Consider the following 27365-nt stretch of genomic DNA (forward strand, 5'->3'; position numbering starts at 1 on the left):
ACAACTCTGGTTTTCTTCCTCTTTTTATTTCAGTCCAGATCCCTAACTGCAATATTTTGTTGTTTTTTTTTTTTACACTCAAGACACAGCCATGCACAATTCAAAGTTCAAAAAGTCTATTGCTTCAACCACAATTAAAAATAGTTTATCCAAAACCGTATCTCCCCGCCAATCGTTTGTCCTTTTTCAAAGATGGGGGAAGGTCTGCTGAGGTATGCCCGATGGATCAGCAGTTTTACAAAGCTAGACAATAATAAGAGTCATAATAATAATAATAATGATGATAATAATAATTTAAAAAGTAACATTTTTTGTCTTTGTTTCATTCTCTTGATACACATTAATAGAGGAATTTTCACACCACATGTACAGGTTTACACATTCAGAAGATAGGAATGTACAGGCGCAACCACAGAAGAGGGGCACGTCAGCGGCGTCTCTTGTCCCGAAATTCACCTTTGTGCTCATAGTTCAGACCTATACATAGGGGGCAGAGGCCAAACGTCCCAGGGCCGACGAAGCTTCCTGACAGAGCCCCCCCCCCCCCCAACCCCTCCACACCTACCACACGCACACATACAGTACATGTACTAACACTCAACAGTGGTACTCAGGACAGACTGTGTGGGCCCGCACACAGAGTGCTGCGTTCATCGGCTCTCTGTCCAGATGAAGGAGTGTCCCATGAAGCCCGAACAGGAGAGCTGGATCCAGGAGTGCAGAGACGGCGCGTGTGTATTCTCTTTTTTTAGATTTCCAGGGTGCAAAAACATTAATTGTTACATACCATAGAGCAACCTGAATATTGTCATTTTAAGTTACATAATTCTGAAAAGGGGGGGGGGGGGTTCCCATCATATTTACATACATACATACATATCCTAACAATCTTAACCTATTTGAAGATGAGATACAGTGTATAGTTTGTTTTACATGCATGAATTCTGCTGCATCCTCCTGTCTAACATCACTCCTTCATCCTCTGCACATTTGCTGTACAATGTAGGTACAATATGAAGAAGCAGCTACCCTGCACCTCAGAATCAACGTGGACAACACAGGTGAGGCATCTTCTAGTGCAGATTGAGGTAGCCCCCTACCACACACACACACACACACACACACACACGTACATACACACACTCACTCGCAGAGGGATGCTACATGGGAAATGCCAGAAGCAGCTCACAAATACCGACACATAGCAGATAACGTCGGTACAGGAATGGATTTAAACACTAACCAGGTATGGCAGGAATGTTGGGAAACAATATGAACCTCTACAACAGTTTCTGTTCACAGCGCTCATGAGGACAAGGTACAATCATGAAATGGCACTCGCTACTTTGCTCAGTGGAAAACATTCCCCCTTCTCTACAAACTCACTAAAAGAACACAGGTCACATGAGAAAAAAGTCACATAAGACGCCATTAAGGGACAAAAAGACACTGAAGCATGAATGAGCAGCACTGGAATTCCACAGGAAAAGGGCTCTGTGAGGTGGGTGAGGACAGTTGGCGCCTTATTATGTGATGTTCGACATGTTGAGGAAAGGCAGGCATTCAGTCCAAACATGTATCACCACAGACGAATAATTTATTCTGCATTCTAACATGATAAGACCAAAAAGCCCTACTCATGCCTTCATGCACCCTGAAAATACAGGATTTATTTTCCAGATTGGAGAAACGACTGCAACAACCTCTTTTACTCTGCATTTAACGTTTCTGCTCGCTGAGCTCAGATGTCGCTCATCATCATTTGACATGGTCATTTAAACTGTCAATGAAAAATATCTGTTCAAACAGTCTATAGATAACATTAGAAATAAATCTCCCTCCCTGTGTAGATTGTGGTTTTGACTGACCAACTAAGTTTGAATACATTAACATTTGGTATATTTTGTTGTTGTTGTTGTCGTTGTTGTTACTTTTTGGTTAAGGTCTAAAGATACACAGATTCTTGGGACACTGTGATGAAGTCTGGCACTGGGCCTCCAATTCACTGCAGGTGAATAAGTACATGACCTTCTGTTTCACACTGTCATGAAAATCTGAAAAGTTGGGATAACACAGTGTCTCCTGCACCAGCACCCTGAAAAAGAATGCGTATCCCCAAATACAGAATGCGTGTCTCCAATCATGTGTCTGTCACTATATCACAAAATCAGCAACCCTGACAATCAATTATGTAACACACCAAAGTTTTCACTTTGACGCTGCGTGACAGTTGTTGGTTGAATTCAACATCATTTTATGTTGGGGAAACTCTGCACCAACACTTCTAAATAAATCAACTGCAGGTAACACCGGTGACGTCTGTGACAGAGACTGACTGGAAGGAGCTGCCTCGAAAGAAACATGAGACCCGTATCTCCTCACTGGCATGAGGCAGATTTCTGAAGGGTGCTTAAAGCTGGCAAAGGTCTTGTGAAATTATTCATGACTTCCCCCCCCCCCCCCCCCGTAGCTGCACCCCTTACACACACACACAAACACGCGCGCACGTACACACGCACCACGTTGAGATGTGACAATCTGCAGAGGAGTAGCAGTGTTTCTGCACAGAGCCATAGTCATGCAGGCAAAGGTTGGGTCCAGAGTCACTCTCTTGCGTCAGCTGGCCGTTGCAGGGCCCCTTCGAGCTCCGTGGAGGGACTGGAGGAGAGAAGACCACAACCTGCAGCTGGGCCAGGGAAGGATTCAAGGGCTCGTCAGTGTTGTCAGTTTCTCCTCGTCCTCTCTTCTTCTTGAAACTGAATGTACTTTCTTTTCAGTTTTTTTTCCACCCTATTTTTGGGGGGGTTTGCGGAGCAACTGCCTCCAAAACAAGACACGTGACACAAAGAGATGTGCACACACACGCAGATACACGCGCCCACACACTCACACACACACACACACACACACACACAGACACACACACACACACACACACACACACACAGACACTTGTGATGGACTGCTCTACATGTACAGAGTGCTGGAAAAGTAAACGAAGAGGCAAGGTCTTTTTCAGCAGCATGGGCCGAGTGGCTGCAAGGCCAGATGTCCATTCTACACACGAGGCCTGGGGGTCTTTTGTCCTTGTGCTGTCACTGTAAGTCACACAAATCCCCCTCCTTGAGTCATCACTATCAGGTCACCCACCACCCATACACCCAGGTCCCTGCCCCCCCATGAACGCACACAACACAGACGGGGGCTCCAGCCTTGGGTGCGGACAGAGGGCACGCCCTAGCGACTGCTGTTCTTTATGGCTTCCTTCGCAGCTACAATCAGAGGCGTCAGGCTGGACAGAGGCTTCGCCAGCTTGAGGAACGAATGCTGCAGAGGACAAAAAGGACACGTAGGTACGGAGTGAAAGAGATGCAGATTTAGAAATAAAAGAAGTTGACTTTTGATGATGATTTGGGCACCTGTATTTTTCATTATTAACAAGCGATTCCAGGAGAAGAAATAACATTATAATTATAAAAGTTGACTCTATGTAGAAAAGAAATAAGATACTGAAATAGACAAGATCTGCCAATTTGAACTTTGATCCAAAAATGTTTAAATAATTAGATGGTATTAAGTCTATCAGTGTCTAATTTCCCCCTGTTTCCTTTGAAATCCTCCTACAACCCAGCACCTAATTTAATTATTTGTCCCTTTCCTCCACTTCTACAGTTAGTTTTAAATCATCATAATTTTAAATTATAATATTATTATTATTTGATGCCACATCAACCGCATGGTACAATACTAGTCGATATATAAGATATTACATGTGGTAAGAGTGTGTGTTTTACCTGTAGTAGCTCCTTGGCAGAGCCTCTGCGGTCCACATCCATCTCCAGACAGCGGTTAAGGAAATCTCTGAACACAGACGACAGTCTCTCTGGGTTCTGCAGCTCTGGAGTCCCATTGGTAGCTATCAGGTACAGTGCCTGGATAGATGAATGTGGTCAAATAGATGATCAAATAATATATATTTTTTATATTTCATCTCCACACACTGTATGGGAGCTAACATCCTGTTAGTCATGTGTCGTGGCTGCAGTTTGGGTTTTACCCTGAGTGGATTCTCATTCAGGTAGGGCGGTTCTCCCTCCACCATCTCTATCGCCATGATTCCCAGAGACCAGATGTCCACTTTGGGGCCGTAGGCCTTCCGGGTCACCACCTCTGGTGCCATCCAGTACGGCGTTCCCACCATCGTGCTGCGCTTGTTCTGCTCTGGAGTGATCTGGGCACAGAAGCCAAAGTCGGCTGCAGAGGGAGACAAAGAGAAGCAGAGGTGTGTTAAACATTCAGTTATAGATTTTTACTTTCTGTTTACCCACGAGTCATTAAAGTGGTCTTTCATTTAACAAACAGTACATTGTCTCTTTTAAAATAAAATCTGGACCACTTGCTTTGATATTTTCCACACCTAATAACAATTCAAAAAAGTTGCAACTTACTGAGCTTGACCGATCCGTCCATACCCAAGAGGATGTTGTCACTTTTTATATCTCTGTGGATCACCTGGTTGGAGTGTAGGAAGTCCAGAGCTTGAAGACACTGAAGAGGGAAAACATGAGGAAAGAAATGAGAGGGAAAAAGGCAAAAAAAAAAATAAAAATAAAAAAGAAGTTGAAGTGTTCACTTGTTTTTGTATGTGCCCATCATGGCTACAGAAGTAGTGTTGGCAGTACGTATTGCTGAGGTCTAAACTCGGCTTCTTACCTCTCTGCAGACGGCAGCAATCTGGCCCTCGTCCATGCAGGTCTCAGTCACTACATCAGTCAACGAGCCACCGGCCAAATACTCCATCACCACCCAGAGCTCATCTCCTACCAAGTAACTAAACAGTGGAGAGAAAGGAGAGATACATGGAAAAATGAAAAAAAATCAACTGTGGTTCTGAACTAATGTGGCATGCATTTTTAAATGTCGTAGTCAGTTGAGATATTTTATCTCAAAAGGTTGAATGAAGTATCGATTATTAAAAAATACAAATAAATAACCAGTAAATGATCAATATCTAAGCTGACGCAAGAATAGCAGCACACATACACATCTTTACAGTTTGAGATGCACTGTGTAGTTCATTTTGAATCAGACGGTGGAAGGTACTCCAGCATGTCACTGCCAGATGTAAAAACCACAGCAGGACGGTTTGATGAAATCTGAGCTGAATCGACCACGTGTGGTGGTGGTTGTGTAGTTTAATCGTTATTTGACTTTTATAACAGTAGGTGGCAGTGATGCACCTCAAGATGACTACCATTAAAAAGGAAACAGAAGTGAAACAGAAGACGAAGGGGATGAGGAAGAAGAGAAAGACGGGCGGCAAGGAGGATCCGTCAATGACATTGTTGGTGCCAACATGCATTGACCTTGTTTGGCTTCTGACTGCAAATCAGAGTGTCTTTGTATATGCCTTGTATTTTCGATATCAGGTAAACAGGTATATACATACATATATATATATATATATACACATATATATATATATATATATATACTGTATATACTGTATATATAAATATATAACAGGACACTTTGTAATGTTCAGAATAATCATCTTCTACATAATCGCTTTGGGCTTTGAGAAAATGATCTGCTATGTAACGTTCTTTGAAGAAGTGTAACGGTAACGGGTCTTGACTCAGCATCATGTCTGCACAGAGTGTGAACCGACCTGTCCAAATAGTTCACTATATTGGAGTTCTTGTTTTCCCTCATCACCAAGATCTCATTGATGATCAGCTCTTTCTTGGGCTGCTGCTGCAGGTTCATCTGCTTGATGGCCACCTGAGAAAACAAGACGGGGGATTTTGTGGCTCAGAACAAGGGTAAAGGCGGCTTAGGAAGGAACCAGAAATAATATGCAGTATGAGAATGTTGTACCTCTTGGCCGGTTGCAATGTCGATGGCAGTGTACACAGTGCCGGATGCTCTGTAAAAACAAAGTCAAAACCACATCAATGACACATCATTTAAGTGTTTTGAAATTAGTCATAGACCTTAGATAGATTTGTTTTGCAGTGCTGATGGTTTTTCAGATGATCGAGGTAATGGTTCTTCGTTAACAAACTGCATGCGCTCATATTACCATGGAAACTAAACTTTTGCTGAATTACCTGCGATGATCCACAAAGACTTTGTGGCTTCTAACAGTTGCTCAGAGGAACGGTATGCAGTCATGCTGCCCTTATTTGGAAGTGTAACTCATGCTACTAAAAAAAACCTTCGATCACACATCTAGTCTTTCTCTCGCTGTCCTGCAGCACCTGTGAAAATCCAGAAGCTATGAATAATGAAGAACAGTTCCTGGTACTGATAGATAACCCGCTGGAGAGTAAACAGACAGTTATCCATTGTTTAAGATAGGAGCCTCCTGATCAGATGTGGAAATAGTGTGCATGATAAAACAAGATAAGAAGCACAGTTTTTTTGTATCTGTGGAGATGTGTAGTGAACGGGGAGAGTGATACAAAAGCATCAGAAAGACAAGAAAGGGAGAGAGAGGGATGGCAGAACTAATCTGGCCCATGGCCATTTCAGGATACAGTTCTCATTTCCCCTCTACTTATTTTTCTCCCAGTCATTCACCCCGACCCTCCCTCTGCCTCTCTGAAGTGGTCACTCTCGCTCCGTCTCTCCTGGCGAGACTGACTGCTCCTGAAATTGCTCTATTTCAATAACTGTGAGGAGCGGTTGATGATCACGGATGGGCGGACTTACCCCTGTCCTATTTTCTCGAAGCGTGTGTACTTCTTTTTGGGATCCCCAACGCTCACAATACTCCCTGAGTCAGAGAAAAAGAGAGAGAAAAAAAACAGAAATATAATGTTTGAGTTGAGTTGAGTTGAGTTTTGCTTGTGTGTGACTGTGACAGCCTTCACACAAAAGCACAAATACACAGGAAACATCACTGCTGAATCTTTTCTGCATCTACTTCAGACATACCCTGCCTTGTGCTGCAGCTACTCTAAGTACATGCATATCAACTTTATGGGATAAAATTGCATAACAGAGAGGGGAGCGGTCTAGTGAAGGCCACAGTTTGTTTTGCATAATTCTTGTAAATACACAGATTTTTAGGTAATGTGGGGAAAAAAGCCACTGGAAACTAAATACCCAGTTTGTATTCTGATTTACCACACAGGTGAATTATTCAACGCAGCCATACACACAACCAAGAAAAGTGACAAGCATGCATAAACACACATTGTGCCCGCAGAGGTGTTTTGGGTCATGTGGGGAGTTTAACCTTCGCAGGAGTTTACAAATTGTAATGATTGTGATCATTTTTACATTGCTGACATTCACAGAGGTCTGGGCATTTTCCTGAACTGATCCTGCCTGCCTCCAAGTAAAATTTCTCGAAAATGTCCAAGTGAGAATACAGCAGTAAAACCTCCAGAAGATTCACTGTGAGCGAGTGGACGTGAACAAAAACACTGCTTTCTGCAGCACAATTATCGTCATATCATATCGTCCTGCATGCTCTACCCAGACGCCACAGAATGTTCCGGAAATCTTCCTGCTGTCGTGAATACAGCTTTAGTATCTTTACATTTGATTGTTTTTAGGAAAATAAACCAAAAGGACAGAGATTCAGGATTTCTCCGTTATCTACAATGATAAATTGTAGTGAAATATAACTAAATATTTAAATGAATAATAAATGAATGCGTGGCTCTGACGACACATACTGAGTCTCTCCAGAATCTCCTCATCCGTCATTTTGGACTTCTTCCTCTGGCGGTCAGTGTGGCGATACATTGTGTTGGACGTGTTGTCCGGCTGGACCTGTGACTCCGGCGGAGTCACCACTTCTTTCACAGGGGTGGGAGGCTTTGGTGGGTCCATGACCGAGCGTGTGTAGATCTGCAAGAGGAAAAAAGAGTCACAGAAGTGCTGGGGGGAGACGGGGGCGTCGTCCGCGGCCGAATGATTCCGGTGACCGCGCCGTATCAACTCACAGATTTGGTGTGCTCGGGCCGAGGTGCGATGACAGGGGGCAATTCGTCATCATCGTCCTCCTCTTCCTCCTCCTCCTCTTCCTCCTCTTCTTCCTCATCCTCCTCTTCGGACACAGGTGGAGCGATTGGGGGCTCCGACGATGATGTTTTGGCAGCCTGCAGAACAGAGATGTAAGTAAGTCTGGAGGCATCTGCCACATACAGAAGCAGCATGGAATAAAAAAAAGAAGAAAATTCTGATCCTCAAATGTTTAGCTGAATTAATCAAAATGATAACTTTCACTGTCATGAGTTGTTACCAAGAGCCTTCAAACCCCAAACCAGCCATGTGCAAGGTTTGGGTTCTGTCCAGTTGAGGTTAAAGAGAACTTTGTCTGTCATGTAAGCTCTAGTGATGACGAATTGATATTTAAATCATACAGTGAAACAGATTCAGATTATTATAGATGCAGATGAAACATTTCAAAGGAGGCCATAAAAAGGAGCGTGTGATCATCATACACAAAATCCAGTTGATTTGTCGTGACACTCTGAAACAAAACATCTGATATTTTGTGCAAAAAAAGGAAACAGGTTGTTAATAATGGAGGGAAGCATCAAGGGTCAAGGGTCAAGCTAAACAGAGCAGTGTTAAAGGAGTGAGGCGCCATCCGGTGCAGTTTATCTGAGAGTTTTTTAAGTTGAGGGGTTGGGTCAGGTGGTCGTGAACCAATGATGAGAATGTTTTTTTGAAGTCAGAAACAAACTTTTCTGATTTAACTGTGCCAGAGAAAAACATGCCGCAACATTGCAGTAATATGCAATATGGTGATGAACTGTCCAACATCCGCTTGATATGGTAGATACCTCTAATAAGCATGACTAATATGCCTTAGACATATTTATTATGCCTAGTGGTCAGCCTGTATCCCCCTCCATCCAAAACTGCTAGCCTTGGATCATCTTCCTCTTATGGAATGGAAACGTTTTCATCCATTTCCAGTTTCGTCATGCATACATGAATCAGTGCAGCTTAGTTCTAGTGATTAAAGGGAAAAGGGTCTGGCTGAAGGAAAGTCCCAGTGCTTCATTCAGACACGCTGGGCCTCTGACCTGCTCCGAGGAGGGCCGAGCCAAGACTGCAGTGCAGAAATGAGTATCTGGCAAACTGTAAGTCATGTTTTTTTTTACAGAGCCATGCGGTAATGTCTACAGTAGTGATGGAGTTAGAGGCACATTACTGGTAATGTGGTTAAAATTATAAGGAATATGAGCTCATACATGCAGTTGTCATCACAACCCTCTGCGACATGCACCCCTGCACTGCCATGTCGGACACAGTCCGTTCAAATAAAGATAGGTGTTGCTCCTGTGAGATAGATAGTATAAAACATTCATGAAATAAAAAAACAAACATACCCCCCCATTCAAATTTCAATACATACAGTGATGTTGCCTCTAAAGTCAGAGATTTGTATGTATTTTGTGTTAGCCAGTCGGTAGAATCAAGATTAGGAGATCAAATAGTGGAATTTAGCTTCAAAGCCAATGCAGAGATACATCATGTGGAAAGTAATATGGAGGAGTTACCTTGTCAAATAATGCGCTGCAGGTTCTAAGGCTGACAGGAGGCCCAGATGACAGCAGCCGGTTCTGAATGTGAAGGTTGAAAATGGGAGGATTTACTCAAAACAAACCCACACAATGTTTAAGAGTAAGTGGACGTCAGGGGGAGGGGGTGGACATTAAGACCCAAAGTCGTCCTCCTAACACACAGCACGAGGAGAGGACATGATGGAGACAAATCAGTCCTAAGGACTGTCCTCGCACAAGAGGGTTTTCCTCTTCACTTGACCATTTTCTTCCATAAAATATCATTTAAGTCACTTTTTATTAGCACAGAATTTGGTGGGGGAAAATACCTGTACCTTTTTTTAATTTCCTCATCACATGCTGTAGATGCAGTCCATACAAAGGACACCAACGTACAGGCAGATGTGTTGCTCTCTAACTTTTTGGCCCAGATGTTGACAGAAACTTTACATCACTGAGTTTGACTTTTAACCTTCAGTTTCCAATTTTACCTTGCATTATTATTATACTGTATATTATTTGAAACCAATGCAGTGGTATATTCATTTTGATGTGGTGAAAATAAAATCTGAAAAACCTTAGTGGACCGTTTGCCGTGTTTGAGAATGTATGGTTGTAAAACACTGACTGGACTATTTTTGGACGTCTCATCTGAGCCATGGGATTTTAATGCCCGCCTGGATTATCAAATATTTGAAAAGCCAAATATTTCTACAGAACGAAACATAAATTCTGACTCGATGCTCCCAACAACATTAAGATGCTATAAATATCTTCTTTCAACCGTTCCCCTGTTTACTATGGGACACATGTATTGTGTGAGCAAACCCAAACTGCACAAGTCAGGTTCAGTGTAAAGTGAAGCTCGCACAACTGTCGATGTTGCAAACGTAGTCACACGAACAGCGGTCAAGCCGTCTTTGTTGTCTGACAGGTGAGTGCTGTGGGTCTGACACACACACACACACACGCACACACTCAAGTTACATATCCAGAACCTCCTGTTTGGTAGTAGAACTGGTTTGAAAAGATTTAACATACGACTTCACTGATGGTGGAACAGTGAAAGCAGAATAGAAAAACTAAGACGGAGGCACAATGTCTCTTAAGAATATGTTGCTACTTTTTTAAGCAGTTTCATCACTTAATTTCTGTTTTGTATAGAAGAGTCAAGACACTGCGAACAACATTTAGCAAATTAGACAATGGACAATGGACAATGCTCAAATGGGTACTCTAAGAGGTTGAATAAAGACCAGATATATCACAAAATGGCCAGCAGATAGCTGTCTTTTTTCCATCATGCTTAGGCATATGGGCGTTATTTTTCTTAATCCTTGATGACAAGACAGGATAGCAGCAGGATGTACGAGTAGTGTAACAAGCGATAAGTACAGTGAATGTAAGCGAATGTAGCTCTGCTCGTCAGACAGCGTGGCCCAGTCTGCGGAGGAAATCTGTGGCACCGGAGACAACAGCTGAGTCACCTCCGCAGCCGCAGTCCACTGTGACAGTCCAAGGCTGAGATGCTCTCGAATGCCCTCACTGGGCTCGCACAACCTAGACTGAACGCCACTATCGCTCGCCCTTCACTGGCAAAGAGCTCTTTCACGGAGTAGCCCTGCATGAAGTGATCCCAGTGTCGTTTGCCTTGGGCAGCAAATTTCACTCAACAGACTTGGATTCCACTCCTTCAGCTGGCTGAGCATGCACAGGCCGAGGCATTGAAAGCATAGATTACTCTGGTCAAAGCCAGGAATGAGGTCACAACAGTGGGAGTCCTTCGAGATGCAGCTGAGCCCCCGGTGAAGCCTGTCTATGGGTATTTCAAAATCTGGTTAAGTAGATTGGAAAAGTAAACAATGAGCAGCGGTAGCTCTCACAGGAGTCGCCATTTTCGTGCACGGGCTGCGAAACTGAGGGCACTGTGGTGCACAGTCGGAGCGGTGCGGCTCCAGAGGGGGAACGCAAACACTTTGCCAATTAGAGGGAGAAGACCGTGTGAAATGACCGGCATCAGAGGAACACAGTCTATCCCAGAAATACCCAGACAGAGCTGGTGAGAGTAAAGTGAGGAAGATTTACTGAGGTGCAGTCGGGGCAGTATAATTGCACTGAGGATTAAGACGATGAAATAAAGCCACATAACGCTGTAACTTACCTGTTGAATTATTACACTGTGACATAAATCATGGTGAAATAAATTCCCCTCCATATTATACTTGAAGTTGAGTGATTTTCCAAAGCAATGAATTATGGCGGAGGTATGGCTCAGGACCAGGGACTGGATAGATTTGTAATTGTGACATTTTTTGCAATAATAACCAGACACACTCCAGAGAGGACAAGAAATGCGGCGCTGCAATAAAACTCCTCATAAAACAGACGGCGGAGCCACCTCCAGCAAAGAGCGGCATGTTTAATTACCAGCATCACAATTCTTTTTCAAATTGAGCAATAAATAGTAATTTGGTGCCATTAACTGGAAAATACTTATTCAAACTAACATTTTACGGTGTTTCCTTAATTAGAAAATATTCTCAAAAGTCGCCCGGAACGCTAACCAAAGTAGGTTAACATAAAAACAACTCACCAGAGTGTTTGCAGCTATGTACCCATGTGCCGACTTGTCTGCAACGAGAAAAGGAAACACTCTTGTAGCGACAGCAAACTGGAAAATCTTCGGTATTCGACAGTAGAATTCATTTTAAGTGTTTGACGTTTTATTTGAGGGGATCAGTATTTTGGCGTTGCTCACCTCCGGAGGTGAAGCTCATGTATTTCTGGTTGTTGACAGTCTCTTTGGAGTCGTAGAACTTTAGGACGTCCAACACGGCCTGCGGGTTCTTCTTCTGCTCCAGCTTGGTGATGTTCGAGGTCTGTAGGAGCCGCGCCCACTGCTCTGGTATACCCTGAGATCAAACATTACATGTTTGGATGTGAAACATGGGAGTTGAGTTACAATATGCAAGTTTTTTCTCGGGGGAAAACGTGTGGGTTGTTGATAGTCCTTCGTTCAAAATCAATGCAGTGTATCAGTGTAAACTTGGGGTTTGTCAGTGTGAAGTTCACTGTTCTGCGGAAACAGAGGTGTTTTGGCTCCGATGCTACTGTACTTTGAGTGGGATCAAGGAGCAAATCAACATGCAGTCTCCTCCCAGAAAACCACAGAAGAAACTTAATCAGAGTGGTCCTGGTTTAAAACCGTGTTAGATGAAGTTAGATACTCTTCATTGTCCCCAAAGGGAAATTCATTTTGCTCAGGGACATGGCTAATCAAACGAACAAAGGACTACTTTGTACCGACGTCATGGACTGAGCGCTGTACATTTGAGAGTCAAATAGATCAGAATAAATGCTCCTCAGTGTAAAGTTGGTTTAAGACGGGAATGATAATATCCTGTCTGTCTACGATTAGACTTACTGTATGTGTTACAGATTGTTTCTGAAACACATTTCAGATTCATGCTATACTTCATTATTATGGTTATTTTTATTACCAAATTAAATGCACATTATCTGTTTATGTGTTTACTTTGTTTAATCTGTGATTTTTAATGCACTTATCATTGCAGGTGTTCTGTACAGTATAATTCAATTATTCTGCAACAACCTCCCCTTCAGCACAGAGTAGGAACAACATTTAAGTACAGTGAATCTTTCAATAAACAGTTTATATAACTATAAAAGTAATACAATACAATGAACCATCACCAGTGATGTGAGCCTCAGTTTAAAAACGTTAAAAGCACTGAGATTGTGTCAAACAGCTGCTTGTTGTTTTATTTCTTCCTAATATACTTAAGCATATCTGGTAAGACCAAGTGGTGACTGGTGGTAAAAAGCATTAAAACAACATATCAGACCTTCGCAATGAATAACTCACAAAATGACTCTCAATTTGACCATATCAAAGTAAAGTAAAAAAATATATGTTTAATCAGGACTGTGCAAGAATAAAAAAATCTCGCGCAAACTGAAACTGCAGCTAAAATGTTATTTAATAAGAAATGCTACAGGTTTCAGAGCAGGTATTTTTTGATGGAGGTGATAGAGTGATTGTCATTCAGGTCACTTTATTTATAACTTGTGTGTGACTCTATCACTTCAGGGAATCGTGACTGTAGAAATGTGTAGCCTGGGTCTGGGAAGCACATTGTTCCCTGTTTATATGCATGGTTGTCGGGCGAAAGAGATACTCACAGTGAATTCTCCTGTTACAGCATCAAAGCCCACATGAATGGTGTGTTCAAAGTCTGAGGGTAGGGATATCTCAGGACGCTCCTTCTCCTTCTTCTTGTTTGCTACAGAAGACAAAAGATAATTTTCAGTCATAGGTACGTAGTTAAATAGCAAAATTCCAAGTGAATCAATACAGGCGTAAAAAAATGACGCTGGGGCGGACACTCACTCTTGTCTCCCCCGGGGAAGATGGAGCGCAGGCGGACCTTCTTGTTTTTCTCTTCAGGAGCCATTGGAAGCGGTTTAGAGGCGTGATTCAACGATGAAGAGTCTCGGGAACTACTGTTCATTCTCAAGGGGGGGGCTGGTGGTTTCTCTTCAATATCAACACTAACAGACATCTTTAGTGGCACTCACAATGTCCTGTGAGGGAGGAAGAGACAGATGGAGGAGTTCAGTGTTGAAGAAGAGTCTGATGAGTCTGATGATAGATCAGCAAGGGCAACGGCAGGTTTCTTCATTTCTCTGGATTCACCAAATGTACAAAATACAAAAATATCAAGGGACTAACGAAAGAATACTTTTATTCCTCATTCCAACATGTCTGTGCTAACATCAAGGTAAGCTGCAAGCAAAGTGCATAAATTATTGTAAAGATCTAAAAAGGTCATAAGAATTCCCAGTGTCATGTTTTCAAATCGCTTGCTTTCCCCGAACAACAGTCCAAAACACTATTACAAATTGAATCAACAGTTTGTTGTTTTTTTACCAAATGAAAGTCTGCTATTTGATAAAATGTGAAATTTTGGCCACAGATTACTGATAGACATGGGCTGAGGATGAGGTGGGGGGACGTGGAGGGTTTCTGAAACAGCAGCACTGGAGTAAAATGGAGTTGCCAAAGCCATATTCACACAGATATGACACACTCACAGAAGATTCCTAGTTACAGTTTCAAAGTTTCGGCCTATTTCAAAAAATTGTGACATGAGGAATCCTGCTACAGAGACACGAGCTGCGGGTCGGAAAAAAATTCTCATGAAATTGAGTATATTTATAGTTCTATGCCAACACATCTGATACTTTGCACAACAGATTTAGATATGATCTATATTCAGAAGAAAGCTCCTGGAACTATCACTGTGATGTTTGGAGCAGAGGTGGAGCTCGATGTCCAGTGGGTAACCAGGAGTTGATTCTGAAAGAAACGGGCAACAGTAAATATCCCCATCACCCATCCTCTCATCTTCTATCTCCCCATCCCACCAACAACTTAAGACTCCTTCACTGCCTCACCCTGAGGCCAAGCCCATCATGTGATGTGCAGCACAGCCGTCCCAGGAAGCGGGGCCATGCAGGCTGCCCCCTTGGTGTAGACCTACATTAGCAAACAAAGAGCCTTCCTCAGCTCTTACACGGTGCACACTGCCTCTGACAAGTTACACATGTGCCTCCACCGTGGCCTTTGACAAGTTTTACATAGCCTTCGCCTGCACAAGACCGAATCTGGTTGGTTACACCCTATTCTGTCAGCTAAGCAAAATAACTGGTTTTGAATGGTGGAATTAGATTATCTGAAAAAGATGTAACGTGATAGGAAGCCATGATTTAATCAGATGTGACCTTTGGGGTTTCCCCTCGGCTGCCTCAAATCTAAAAAAAAAAAGATACTTTTGCTTTTATTAAAAAAAGTGTTTGTCAGTCATGTGCAGTTTCCCATTGGACCTGTTTGATCACACCACCAAATCCCTCAGAAGGCAGTAACTGTCTTCACAAATCTGTGAATCACAATTATTAACCTGTGGGTATTTTGATTACTGTCTTCTCCTGTGTACCTGAGAAATATAACTCAGATTCCATCTTTCCCATTTCACATTAACATATTGAACTTGATTAAATCTACATATTTCAAACTCTTCTCCAAAACAGCAGAAGAGTGTCTCCTCTATGATAATATACAATTTTAATGTTATATTCCTATAAAAGTCTTGTGGATCAAACTTTGGCCTAAGAGAAAAATACAACCAACATGATCTTAATGTTTCTCATTAATTTGGACAGTGTGTCCCTCTGCTCTAAGATGATGAGGATGACATTTTTTTGTTTCACAAGCAGGATATTTTTTTTACCATTGTTGACTTTTCAAATAGAAAAAGTGTTCAATAATCACTGCAGGATGTTATTTGTTACACAGCAGTCCATGCGATGCTCCAGTCTTCAGTATCAGACCTCGCTGCTGATGAATTTCCATTTCTTATCTAAGTCAAGATGCTGCACGTTGTGGAACAAGTTATACACCGAGCAAGCAAGAGAGCGGCATCATCAGTGAAGTGTGTATCGTGATAAAAACTGTAGGTATTTTAAAAAAATCAAATGAAAAAAATACTGAATTCAGATTATATCAGTTGCACCCATGAGAAACTAATGATGAAATCCTTTTCCCATAACTGATTTATGAAAAGGTGGCTTACTTCAGATTGGTTAACTACACTCATAAATAAAACTTACTGTATATGTTAATCCATTTTAGCTGGAAAGCGCACGCTATTTTGGTATAACCACTAGACAGCTACAGGAGAAACACTTTATGGTCTTAATGTGCTAATACATTTTTAAGATTGTTTTCCTGGTGCCTTTCCAGGATCATAAAGTTCTGCTGCTGGCGGCGGGGCTGAGCCTGCCGGCGGTTTCTACCGAGCTGGGTGAGTTCCTGATGAGAGTCCAGACAGCCGCAGTAAACAGGTTCTCTTTAGGCCGGAGGTTAGGCGTGTCAGAAACAACAAAACCTGGAAGAACTCTGCTGATTACAGAGGAGTGTCCCAATGTCGACATGCGACTGCAACAAGGGAGTCGCTGACAACATGGCTATCATAACACCTGAGGGGGAAACGTACCAACTGGAAGCCGTGAAGGTAACAGGGAAGACGCGGTGGGAACAGTGTGTGTCACTTGACAAAAAATTTAGTTAAAGGCTCACGGGGTTTATTTAGCTTTAGACTGCACCACCGGGTGTTGAGCTCGTCTTTTTCACAAGGATGGCAAAAAAAAGAATGGCCTCAAAATGCTTTTAAAGGATTCATTCAAAACGGCAGTTATGGATTGAGGCTAAATTATCTATCTATCTATATATATATATATATATATATATATATATATATATATTTATATCCACATTGTCTAGAGTTCATTACAAAGACATATACATATATATGGTTCTGTCCTGTCGAGACTAATGCAGATGTGACTGATGCCTTCGTTAATCGTAATTATCTTAATCTTGCGAAGACATTGTTACAAGCCCCAGTTTGTCCGACAGCTTTCCCAGCTATGCACAGACGTGGATTCACCGACGTGTGCACATGGCACAAGCAAGACCTGGCAGCAGTTACTGGGATATAATCGGTCAGGTCACTAAAGGTTCAGCAAATACAGTGTGGGGGGGAATAAATCAATGGCTGCAACATTCAACAATGAGGAGGTGACAGGAGGTTAAGACTCCTTAGAAAATGATATTTTCCAGGGTGTTTCACACTTTACTCCTTTGCTTCAACAATTCTTGTGTCCTCCTTGGGACCAGGCAAAACAGGAAACACTTACATAAAACAGTGAAGGTGTGGCGCAAGCTCATAAATATGATAATTTCAGTGAGCAACTGCCATTGCAGTGCAGTGTGTGACGGAAGGGATGCAGCTGAAAAAAACTTTTCAACGTCTGTGGTCATTTCTACATCAGAGAATTCCGCGACACCGGCTGCAAAAATACAACAGGAGACCGCGAGGGACCGGACGATTTTAAATATTGAATCACTCTGGACCTCACCGCTCTGCCGTGTGGCTGTTCGGCTAATCACCTGAAGGCCGGCGGCTGAAGATGGCAGATTCACGGAGGCCCAGACACTTTTCTGATTCTTCACTCACATAAAACACTGACCTATTTACTGCGCAGGCTGACAGGCAGGCAGGCAGTCAGTGAGTGCACTGTCCCTGAAACAAGCAGCTCCTATTTCTGAAACACACATAGGGCCAGTCTCTCGACATCATGAATCAACTCTACGTTCGCCTTTTGCCTGATACTGAAGATAGTCTTACACAAGGCTCGACTTAAAAAATAAAAGAGGGAACTTTCTGTCGGTAACATGTTAAAGATGCAAACCAGAAGAAAAAAACTGCAGCTGGAACACTGATCCATGATATGCAAATTTGTCAGACGTTACAGCCTCGACCTTCCTGCCGCCTGGCTGCTTTGGTCGGAGGTGACGCGTTGACAGAAATATAAAAATCAAGTGTCTCAAGCACACAGTGAACCGCCACAGACGCAGCGGCTCAACTCAGATATTACTGCAGATGTTTCCACATTTCTCTTCCATAAAATATTAATCTATGCACGAAGAGCGGGCATTTTCTCCCGCTTTCAAACATTAATGCAGAATTTGAATGGCTAACGCAGGAAGAGACTCTAATCTTGAGCCCATGGCAGCTCAGTAATGGCCCCCGCAGTGGGGGGAGGGCTCCGTAAACCCGGCTCTTCATGCCTGATTAGGACACGCTCGCTGTTTGACTTGGCCTGAGCTTTGGCTGTGCTTCTTTGAAGGATGCTGATTACTTGGATGGGACGGACAGCTAGAGGACATTCAAAGGATAAGGAGGAAGGGGGGTGGGAGTCACTCCAAAACCACAGTTTAACATTGTTATCTCATTCATCTTGGTCTTCCTGACCACTGTATAGAGTGTGTATTTATAAGAAGCCGAGGCACACACACAAGACCAGTTCACTTGAAAACCATCATGTGACACAAACACAAACACAAACACACCGCCCTGACGTTAAAGCACTGAAGGCTGACGACACTCGGATGTCAACATGTTACTGCACAAACACTCCCCTCTCACATGGTCGGCCTGTCAAGGTCGGAATAAAACACAAAGCCACAGCGTGGATGTACTGTACATACAATTACATCCCCCCATAATTTCAAATGGAGGGAGAGGGAGGGGTTTTTAGTTTATATATATAGATATAAGGCTTTTTAAGCATTAATGATGTTTTTTGGTAATCATATAGATATTCTGTAGCTTTTTTTCTTATGATTCATTATACTATGGGATTATGAGCCCACTCCTGCATGTACAAGACTTTGCGTCCAGTGATATACCTAGGGGAAAAAATCATAAATACAGAACAAGTCGCGCACAGGACTATTACACTACGTGTTCTGTTCTACGTGTTTTTATCCCTTACACTGCAACTTCTTAACTGCTTCAGGGCAGCTGATTGTGTTCCACTTTCTTCATTGACATTGTCTCTTACAATATGTCTGTTAAAGCAAATAAGTTTCCCCGCGGGGATTAATAAAGTCATCTATCTATGTATCTATCTATGGGTTTTCACTCTTCTGGCCAGGAGTTGACATTAGAAGGTCAGTACAAGAGGCATACAAGCAACTTTGCAGCTCACTAATTTAGACAATATATCTTGTTGATTTAACCTGCAACATGTTACTTTCCTTTATCCACTGATGGCTGGCCACTGTGGCATATAACTGTGACTGTGGTTACTTTGCTCCAAAAAGTTTTCTGTCATAGCAGCTTTTGTCAGTTATGGAGGCTCCACCTTGTTCTGCCCCCCCCCCCCCTCCTGACAAAACTCAGTTACTCTGCTTTGCATACAGCTGCCAATGTTTGGTTCATAAAAAGGTCACAACTGCTCCATTATTTTTCTTACGACAGAAGGCAGGTGAGACAGTTAAATACAGTATCAACCCACCAGGACATATTAGTTTAGTTAAGTGCAGAAAATCAAGAAGTTACTGTTTTACATTTCATCTCTCAGGCCGAATTTTAATAAGCCGGGTAACAATGAATACATACTCAATAATGTATTGATGGCGCTTGAAAATGATCTTGATAAACAGCTCCATTACATATTCATAAATATTGACTCAGTTGTTGTCGTCACCTTGCATAATCGTTTCTTTCTTTCGTCGTTTGTTTCTTGCCTCGCAGCAGTGGAATCATGTGTTTCATTACTGAACAGAGGGGAAAAAATCAAAGTCCAACTTTTTCTTCCAACTTCTATTTTTAGCCGATACACATGCCTTTGGGGGGAAGGCCACCAAAATGTTGAACATGAACATCTTTTAATCGTGCTGGTATAAAAGGTTTATACCCGTTCATAATATGCCAACTAGAGCATGATTACACAATATCAAAAGCAAACCTAAATGGATGCAATAGCTGCTCTTCCATGTTAAATGCCCATTCACACTGACCCATTCGCTTCCTCCGAGATCAGATCTGTCAGTTCATAGTATATGAAAACAGTATATTTTCCACTGACGAAACCTGACAACAAACACTTATCCAAAATGCCACTGGATGTTATTTTAGTCACAGCACAGCCGATAAACATCTCTAATCGGTAACCAGTGATCTATTATTAGCGCCCAACCCAGATCTTGTTTTGCTTTAGTCACTTTTTCTCGGGATTGTCCAGAGAACTCGAGATAACCAAGTGTTATTAATTAAAGCTCATGCAAGCTGGTGACTTTTTTTCCACCTTATATTCCTATTATAAGCTGTATTACTGCTCTATTGCCTTGCAAATCACGCAAAAATTGCAGTGCAATGACACTGGTTCATACAGCAGTTACAAGGCTGAACATTTCTATCGTGGATATGAGGACAAAAGACACACGAAGGCCTCAAACTCTTGAGCGAAGATGTTTGTTTTGTCCCACTCATCCAGTTTAAAATTGACACACAAGTTCTTTTCTGACCCGGTTTTCCTTTAAAGGGCCCATATTATGCTCCAGGCACCTTTTCAGCCTGCCTCCACGTATATTTGGTTATCTGGGGTGTCTGCCAGCCCACGGAGAATCAAAAGAAAACAATGAGTCATTGATTCGTGGTTTGGGTGGATCGTGCAGACGGTCTGTAAACGAGCCGTCACAGCCCGGGCGTCAAGTGACGTAAGTTGACTCCTGCTACTGGGGCGACCACGCCCCCAACCTGAGCAGCACCTCCCCCCTTGAAGTGCGGAAAAACAGATCGCGTCTACGCCATCATTTTCTCCCCGCAAGCGAGCGACGACCGCAGGCTAGACTCGCGGCCGGCCGGCGAGGCTAGACTCGCGGCCGGCCGGGTCTCTACGTCCCGGGTCTCTACGTCGCGTATGTGCCTTGTCACATGCGACTGTTGTCATGGCAGCGCAACGCCGTACTTGCGCAGCAGACCCGGGGAGGAGCGATGCAGAGCGAGGCGGAGCGAGGCGGAGCGAGGCGGGGCTTTGGGCGAGATGTGAGCAGGAAAGCGCTGGACTCGACCATAGTCTCACAGGGCTGTTTATACAGAAAGAGGAGGGTGCTGTGTGGCTTGATCCTTGAGGTGTTTTGACATGGAATGGCAAAGACATGTAGTGCACACACCTGAAAACCAATGTAACTTGTGTAAAAGGGGCATAATATGGGCCCTTTAATCTAAATTAGATGCAACTTTTGTCTGGCTTTTAAAATTCCACTCTGATCTTGTCGGATGCTAATCAGCAGAAACACTAATGAGATTGAAAAGGCATATTGATGACAAAAAGAAAAGAAAAAACCTGCCTTGTTCTCTCTTCGGTTGATCAAACTAATTGCTCTCTCGGATTCAGAGGATTCATTTCTCTTACTACACAACATCTCCCTAGTTGATTTACTTCATATTTAGTAACTCGCGGGAATAATCACTTAAAACAAAGCAGGAAAAGGCAGATTAGTCCACAGTCTTATCCACCATGACCAGGCATCAGGCTTCCACAAGCTCCCCTGATGTGGAGGACTGAGAGTTCACGCTATCATTTTTAATATCTGCTTCTGTGTTCCCCCTCATGTATTGACACCTGTCACATTAGAGTTTTCATTTTCAACAACATTTTTGAAAAACAACAATTTTGGTTAAGTGCTGTCCAAGATAATTTCATTGGCTGTGTGCACAATTCTCTTTTTTGTTGGACGATAACATAAAAATGAAACCGTATCAAATTTCTCACAGCGCTGAAGATCAATCACAGTGTTCCCACAGTTTGCTATAAAAATGCTTTCAAGTGAAACATATGCTGTTCGACAATTTGGAGACCAAGCCTGATTTCATTGAAAGTACATAACTGGTATTTTATTGTGATGGGCATTTCCTGTCTGACATAGCCCCAATTTGTTATAGCAGTACATTATGACAAATTTCTATCCTCACTGACAAATGGAAACTGCCTTATTTCCAAGCAAACTTGATAGTCTATCCTTAGTGTTCTGATGTGTGTTTGCATTTAGGTTCTACTTTTTAAATCTTTTTAATTATCTTAGGTCAAAAAATAAACACAAAATATAGATGCAGAAGTGTGTGGTTTCTCTTGGCTTAGAGGCTTTTGTCACCAACTCAACAGTCTAGGTAGATGTTTTTATGGTGCATTGTCTTTTTTTAATGGTTGGTAGTGGAGACTTCCAATTCCAAGAAACAAAGGAAAGATTAACCAGAATACATGATAAATGATGCACCTATAGGCCACACAATCCAAGTAACCCTCATAGTTATGTCCTTTATTAGTGGTTGTATAAATGCATGAATGAATGGAATACACTGTAACATACAATTCTTAGTTACAAATAGCACTTGAAGCCTATTTGATGAATGTTTATGTACTTACTTATTCTTGCACTTTTGAGTGATATCTTCTAGTTGAATGCACTTATTTTGAGTCGCTTAGGACAAAAGTGTCAGCTAAATGAATGTAATGTAATGTAAAATATGACAAGCAAGTGACACTGATGGTTCCCTGTGGTTAAAACGACTGACACTTTCTCAGCTGTTCCCAAATGTAAGAATCTCTGAGTTTCTGCATGAGGATTTACCAGCAATCACACACTATACTACTACTATGGATTGGTTTATCAAAAAAAAAAGAAGAAAATATTAAAACCTACAACAATTAAACCTTGAACCAAACCATACTAAGACTTACTGACTTCATTTGAGAGACCTTTCTCCATGTCCACTGAAGATGTGCGCACTAAGCGCAGGTGAGGCCGCACCGTGTGTTGTCTGCTTTCAAGGTATCGGTGTGTTTTTCTTGCATTAGTGTGGCATGGGTGGGCAATGTTTGGGTGCCAGCTGGAGGCAGAGAGGGGAGTGGATTCCCTCCTGCCACGCCAGCTGGTGCACCTTCTCTGAGTCCGGTTGGAAACGGGTTAAAATGCAACGCTTGTATAAGGTAAAACGACAACACAGCATTAGGGGATGTGTGTGCATGTTGTTGCTCTCTGTAGCATTTTCTCCAGCGAGGTACAATGTTTTCACGTGTGCAAAATAGATTTAAAAAGTATACAAACCCTGGCATGTTCTACAATCACACTGTACATAATCATTTTTAAGTTTTACTGTTCTCTCACGATTAAAAGTGGCCACGCAGTTAATTGTAATAACCTCTGCCCTGCAAAACTTATATTGTTGCATTTTGACTTTGCCTGGATAAACTATGTCAACAGGGTCGTGGTGTTATCTATTTGTGACTATTCATTCCACCTGGAGTTACAAAAAAACACCATGTGCTTATGAATACAGCCTTCTTTTAAATTTGAAAGATATATAATTAGTTTAAGTTACCTTAAAAATGATAATCAAACACCAGGTTTGCTGCATTCTATCCCCAGTTGAATTTTAATTCTGCCAAACAGTTAGAAATGATTAAGACACTGTTGCTACAACATATGTTAAGTTCTGTCCACAGGAAGAACAGCACATGCTAAATAGAAATTGACTAAAAGAAAGCCAAAATTGGGAATTACTAACACTTAAAGTTAATATTTTTATAGAATAGATGACCTTGTCACCTTGTAAGTTACTCATCCGCAGACTTGTCATCCCATTTGATGGCCTCCGACACGTTACATTCTGCAGCCTGTTCATCTTCAAACAAATTCAAGTTCAGATGCCCCTCGCTGCAAACTCTTTACCCAGTGAAACTTGTTAATCTTTTAAACCCCCTGAACCCTGTCCTCCTCTGCCACATTTCATCCTTCTATTCTCCACGGTCTTTATCCATCTGGAGCATCTTCACCCCCATTGCTTCATGTCACTGTACAAGGCTTCGACACCTTTGACTTTTTTTGGAAATCTTTTTATCATTTCTCTTGACTCGTCTTGAAGCCATCAGAAACAGGACGAGTCACACAAGGACTATCCGTATTTGAGCACACAATCAGGCGACACAACGACACACACACACACACACACACACACACAGACAAATAACCCTTTTTTAAGTAGCAACAGACATCAAGTAGGGAGATTACGGAGGGAGCTGTGTCAATGTGTCAGTGTGTGAGTGTTTCCTCTCTCTCTCTCTCTCTCTCTCTCTCTCTCTCCCTGTCTCTCTCCATCCATCTCTCTCACTTACTCTCCCTCCCCTTTCTGAGACAAAATGGCCAGATGGCTTCCAATCCTACATGCTAATCCACAACACACAGGCTGTAGCTCTGACACACCTACCACAGGACTACAGCTCGGCTCGAGACAGCCATGCCCTTAAACACACGCAGACATGTACACAAACACACACACACACACACACACACACACACACACAAACGCACCACTACACATACATAAACTGTCAACAGGAGTCCTCAACGACAACTCCACTTAACAATAGCAACATAATTCACCCACACTAAGTCCTCAGCAGATGGAGGCCTACTCTCGTGTGTGTGTGTGTGTGTGTGTGTGTGTGTGTGTGTGTGTGTGCGTGTGCGTGCTTGCGTGCTTGCGTGCGTGCGTGTGTGCGTGCGTGCGTGTGTGTATCCTACTATCATATTTCAGCCAGCCCAGTTAGCAGTCTACAGGCTCAGATGAGGTCCTGTGTCCACTGCTTTTGTCAGCTGAGGTGAGGTAAGAGAAGCTGTGTGTGTTGGGTTACACCAGCCAATGGAAAACATGGGGAAGCCCAATATGGCACACTATTACACAACGAGGGTTAAGGCAGACATACTGCAAACGAGAAATGTTTAATATTGTGCCCTGCTTTTCTCACTTTCCCTCTATGACCATGTTAAATAAAGTTGCAGGGCAATTTATAATATCAACTGGCGGCAGATGAGATATGAACTGTTTCAGTTTGGTCACCAAGCTCTGGGAAGGGCATCGTATTGTATACATAAATAAGGAAAATTAAACATCTATTAGTATATTTATCCCAGCGCCAGAGAGATAAGCAGGACAAGGTAACCTCCAGTATCCAGTAACAGTATCCTTTCTACTACGCCTTTCTGCCAAATCAAGCTAGAATAAAATCATTCATTATTCAAGCAAAGCGTACAAGGAGAAGAGATACGTACCCCTTTCATGCAAAACAGATAATATAAATGAGGATTAGCGAGGCTCTTCTATCTATATTTAATGATATGAAGTCACTGTAGTGTTGGTTGGTCCATCATCAGGGTCAGTTGTGAAAACATTTTCATGAAGCTAAGCCACAATAACTTGAATTTTGCCTGCATGACACATGTTTACACTACATACACTGAAAGGTGCAGTTTTACTTTCATTTTTTACGGCATGAACAGTAGATCACATTATCAAATTTTGACGAGCAACAGCTTCTCTGTCTGTGTTTCGTCATTGCTCACATGAAATTTTCATGAGGTGCAAGTAACCAATGCAGACACAATAGGCTACAGGCAGGTATGAGTACTGTCCACGGATGGTGAGCGGCCCTGCACAAAACCCGTCCATTGCCCTGCAACAGACCTGTGAAGATAAAGGTGTGATAAATGTGTAAAGAGTGTGGCATGTGGAGCGTAGCTTCGAAGACCCAGAGAGGAAACCAATTATCCGACGGCAGTTTCACAGATCAGTTGAACTGCAGGACGGATAAATGCAAAACACTTATGTATTCTACTCCAATGGTGTATCACTGCATTTTTCTGTCTGATTGTCTCTCTGTCTTTCTGATTATAACACTGTGTTAGATCACTACTGAAGGCCTGGTGTCTATTCTGCCAAGACCAGTGCTCTGTAATGTGCTGTTCTGGCATGAATTATAGATGGATTCTGTGGAATAACAACAAATCATCAAATTATGTTTAGAAACTGAAAAAGGACAGCGGAGTGGCCTTGGTGGTGGTGATAAGGGACAGTGTATGTTTCAGCCACTTAATATTTACATGCAAAAATATGGCAATATATAGATATAGATTAATGGTGAACAGAGGAGCATGTATCTTTATCAATATAGCAGGCCGGTGTTCGAAGGGAGTAGCACCTTCAGCATCCCATCCCCCAATTCCCCTCTACAATCATCTCACCCTCCCTCCATCACTGACATGACTCCCTAGCATCCCTCCTTCACACGAAAGCCAGACAACAGGTCTCCCATCAGGCCCCGCTCCTCGCAGACCCGAGGATGACTGTGCTTCCTGGGGGAGGAATCTCTCCCTCCCTCTACGTTGGCTCTGGCACCACAATCTAAAGGTGATGGGGGGACACGTAATCAGCTCGTACTCTAGACGGTCCTTCCGTCCTCCTCCTCCTCCAACGCCACCGACGGCTGTGGAAGGATCCGAGGCAGAATAGCTCGGCTTTCACAGGACGGGGCCCCCACCCCCACTCCGATCCCAAATGAAGTCAGGTGACCAGATGTTGTAGATCTCCCTGTCACCACGGCCGCCATGAAACGGCTACACACATCCATGTTAAAGCCGGGAGACAGAGGCCAGGGGCCGAGTATGTTCGTGTCCTTAGTGTTAGACTGACATGGAAATAAACGCCATTTCTTTGTGAAACCCTCCCTAGAAATACCACGACTGAGGCAGTGCCGAGATAACAAAAGAGCATCCATCAGCATATTAAACATCCATCTCCCCCACCCCACGCACAGCACACACAGCTCAGATCCATCCGTCAGCCTTGGGTGTAAAGACCCAAAATAGCATTGCTTCGTTTTTTTGCTCCAGTGTTGCCACTGCAGCTGCTGCATTTCCCCAGGACTGACACACACACACACACACACACACACACACACACACACACACACACACACACACACACACACACACACACACACACACACAGGGCCTGTACAAACGCCACCATTGATTCTGACACCTCCCCATCAATAAAGATGCTATGTGTGAGGCACAAGGGAGTACACACAGAGATGATGTGATGCAGAGGGGGTATATGGTAATACAAAACATGTCCAGCTCATCTGATGCAGCATCCTTTCCCATCTCGCCCTCACGGACAGACTGCTGGTGACACAGCTGCCTCCTTAGCAGGGCAGAATGCAGAATGGAAGAAGAAGAAGAAGAAAAAGAGGCTACAAGGCACCCCTACATACACAGCCTCCCCCTCCTCCTCCTCCTCCTCCTCTTCTCTTCTCCTCCCTCTTCTGCCCCCCCTCCACATCCCTTATTACATACACAGAGAGGGAATTACCTGAAATATGTCTTCACATTCTCTTGCTCAGTCTTTCGCCTTTGGGCCCGGACCTGTGGTAGAGTCATCGTCAACAGTCCTAGTGACAGTTTAAAGGCAGGATTGCCATTCTCTCGTCAGACCAGTTCCTGACCCTAAAAGCAAGCTTGTTCGGCAGGCTGGATGCTTCACTGGCTGCTCACTGTTC

At 42.9% G+C, this 27365-nt stretch overlaps 1 protein-coding gene across 2 annotated transcripts; it reads right to left on the reverse strand.

The window, feature by feature from the left end:
- Window positions 1-5: 5 nt before the first annotated feature.
- LOC118301234 (serine/threonine-protein kinase PAK 3) lies at window positions 6-27365 on the reverse strand. Of its 2 annotated transcripts, XM_035626521.2 has the most exons (16): window positions 27179-27365; window positions 13945-14138; window positions 13737-13837; window positions 12292-12445; window positions 12127-12164; window positions 9531-9593; window positions 7962-8117; window positions 7692-7866; window positions 6718-6781; window positions 5881-5929; window positions 5672-5784; window positions 4714-4831; window positions 4449-4548; window positions 4058-4254; window positions 3795-3932; window positions 6-3327 (listed from the first exon to the last, which is right to left on the reverse strand). In XM_035626521.2, exons 2-16 carry the CDS (start codon window positions 14114-14116, stop codon window positions 3238-3240), a joined length of 1728 nt encoding a protein of 575 aa, XP_035482414.1. In that variant the 5' UTR covers window positions 14117-14138; window positions 27179-27365; the 3' UTR covers window positions 6-3237. The 2 variants fall into 2 exon arrangements, with proteins under 2 accessions (XP_035482414.1, XP_035482415.1); XM_035626522.2 differs by lacking the exon at window positions 9531-9593.

Source organism: Scophthalmus maximus, chromosome 2 (genome assembly GCF_022379125.1).
Source record: "Scophthalmus maximus strain ysfricsl-2021 chromosome 2, ASM2237912v1, whole genome shotgun sequence".
Taxonomy (NCBI): Eukaryota; Metazoa; Chordata; class Actinopteri; order Pleuronectiformes; family Scophthalmidae; genus Scophthalmus; species Scophthalmus maximus.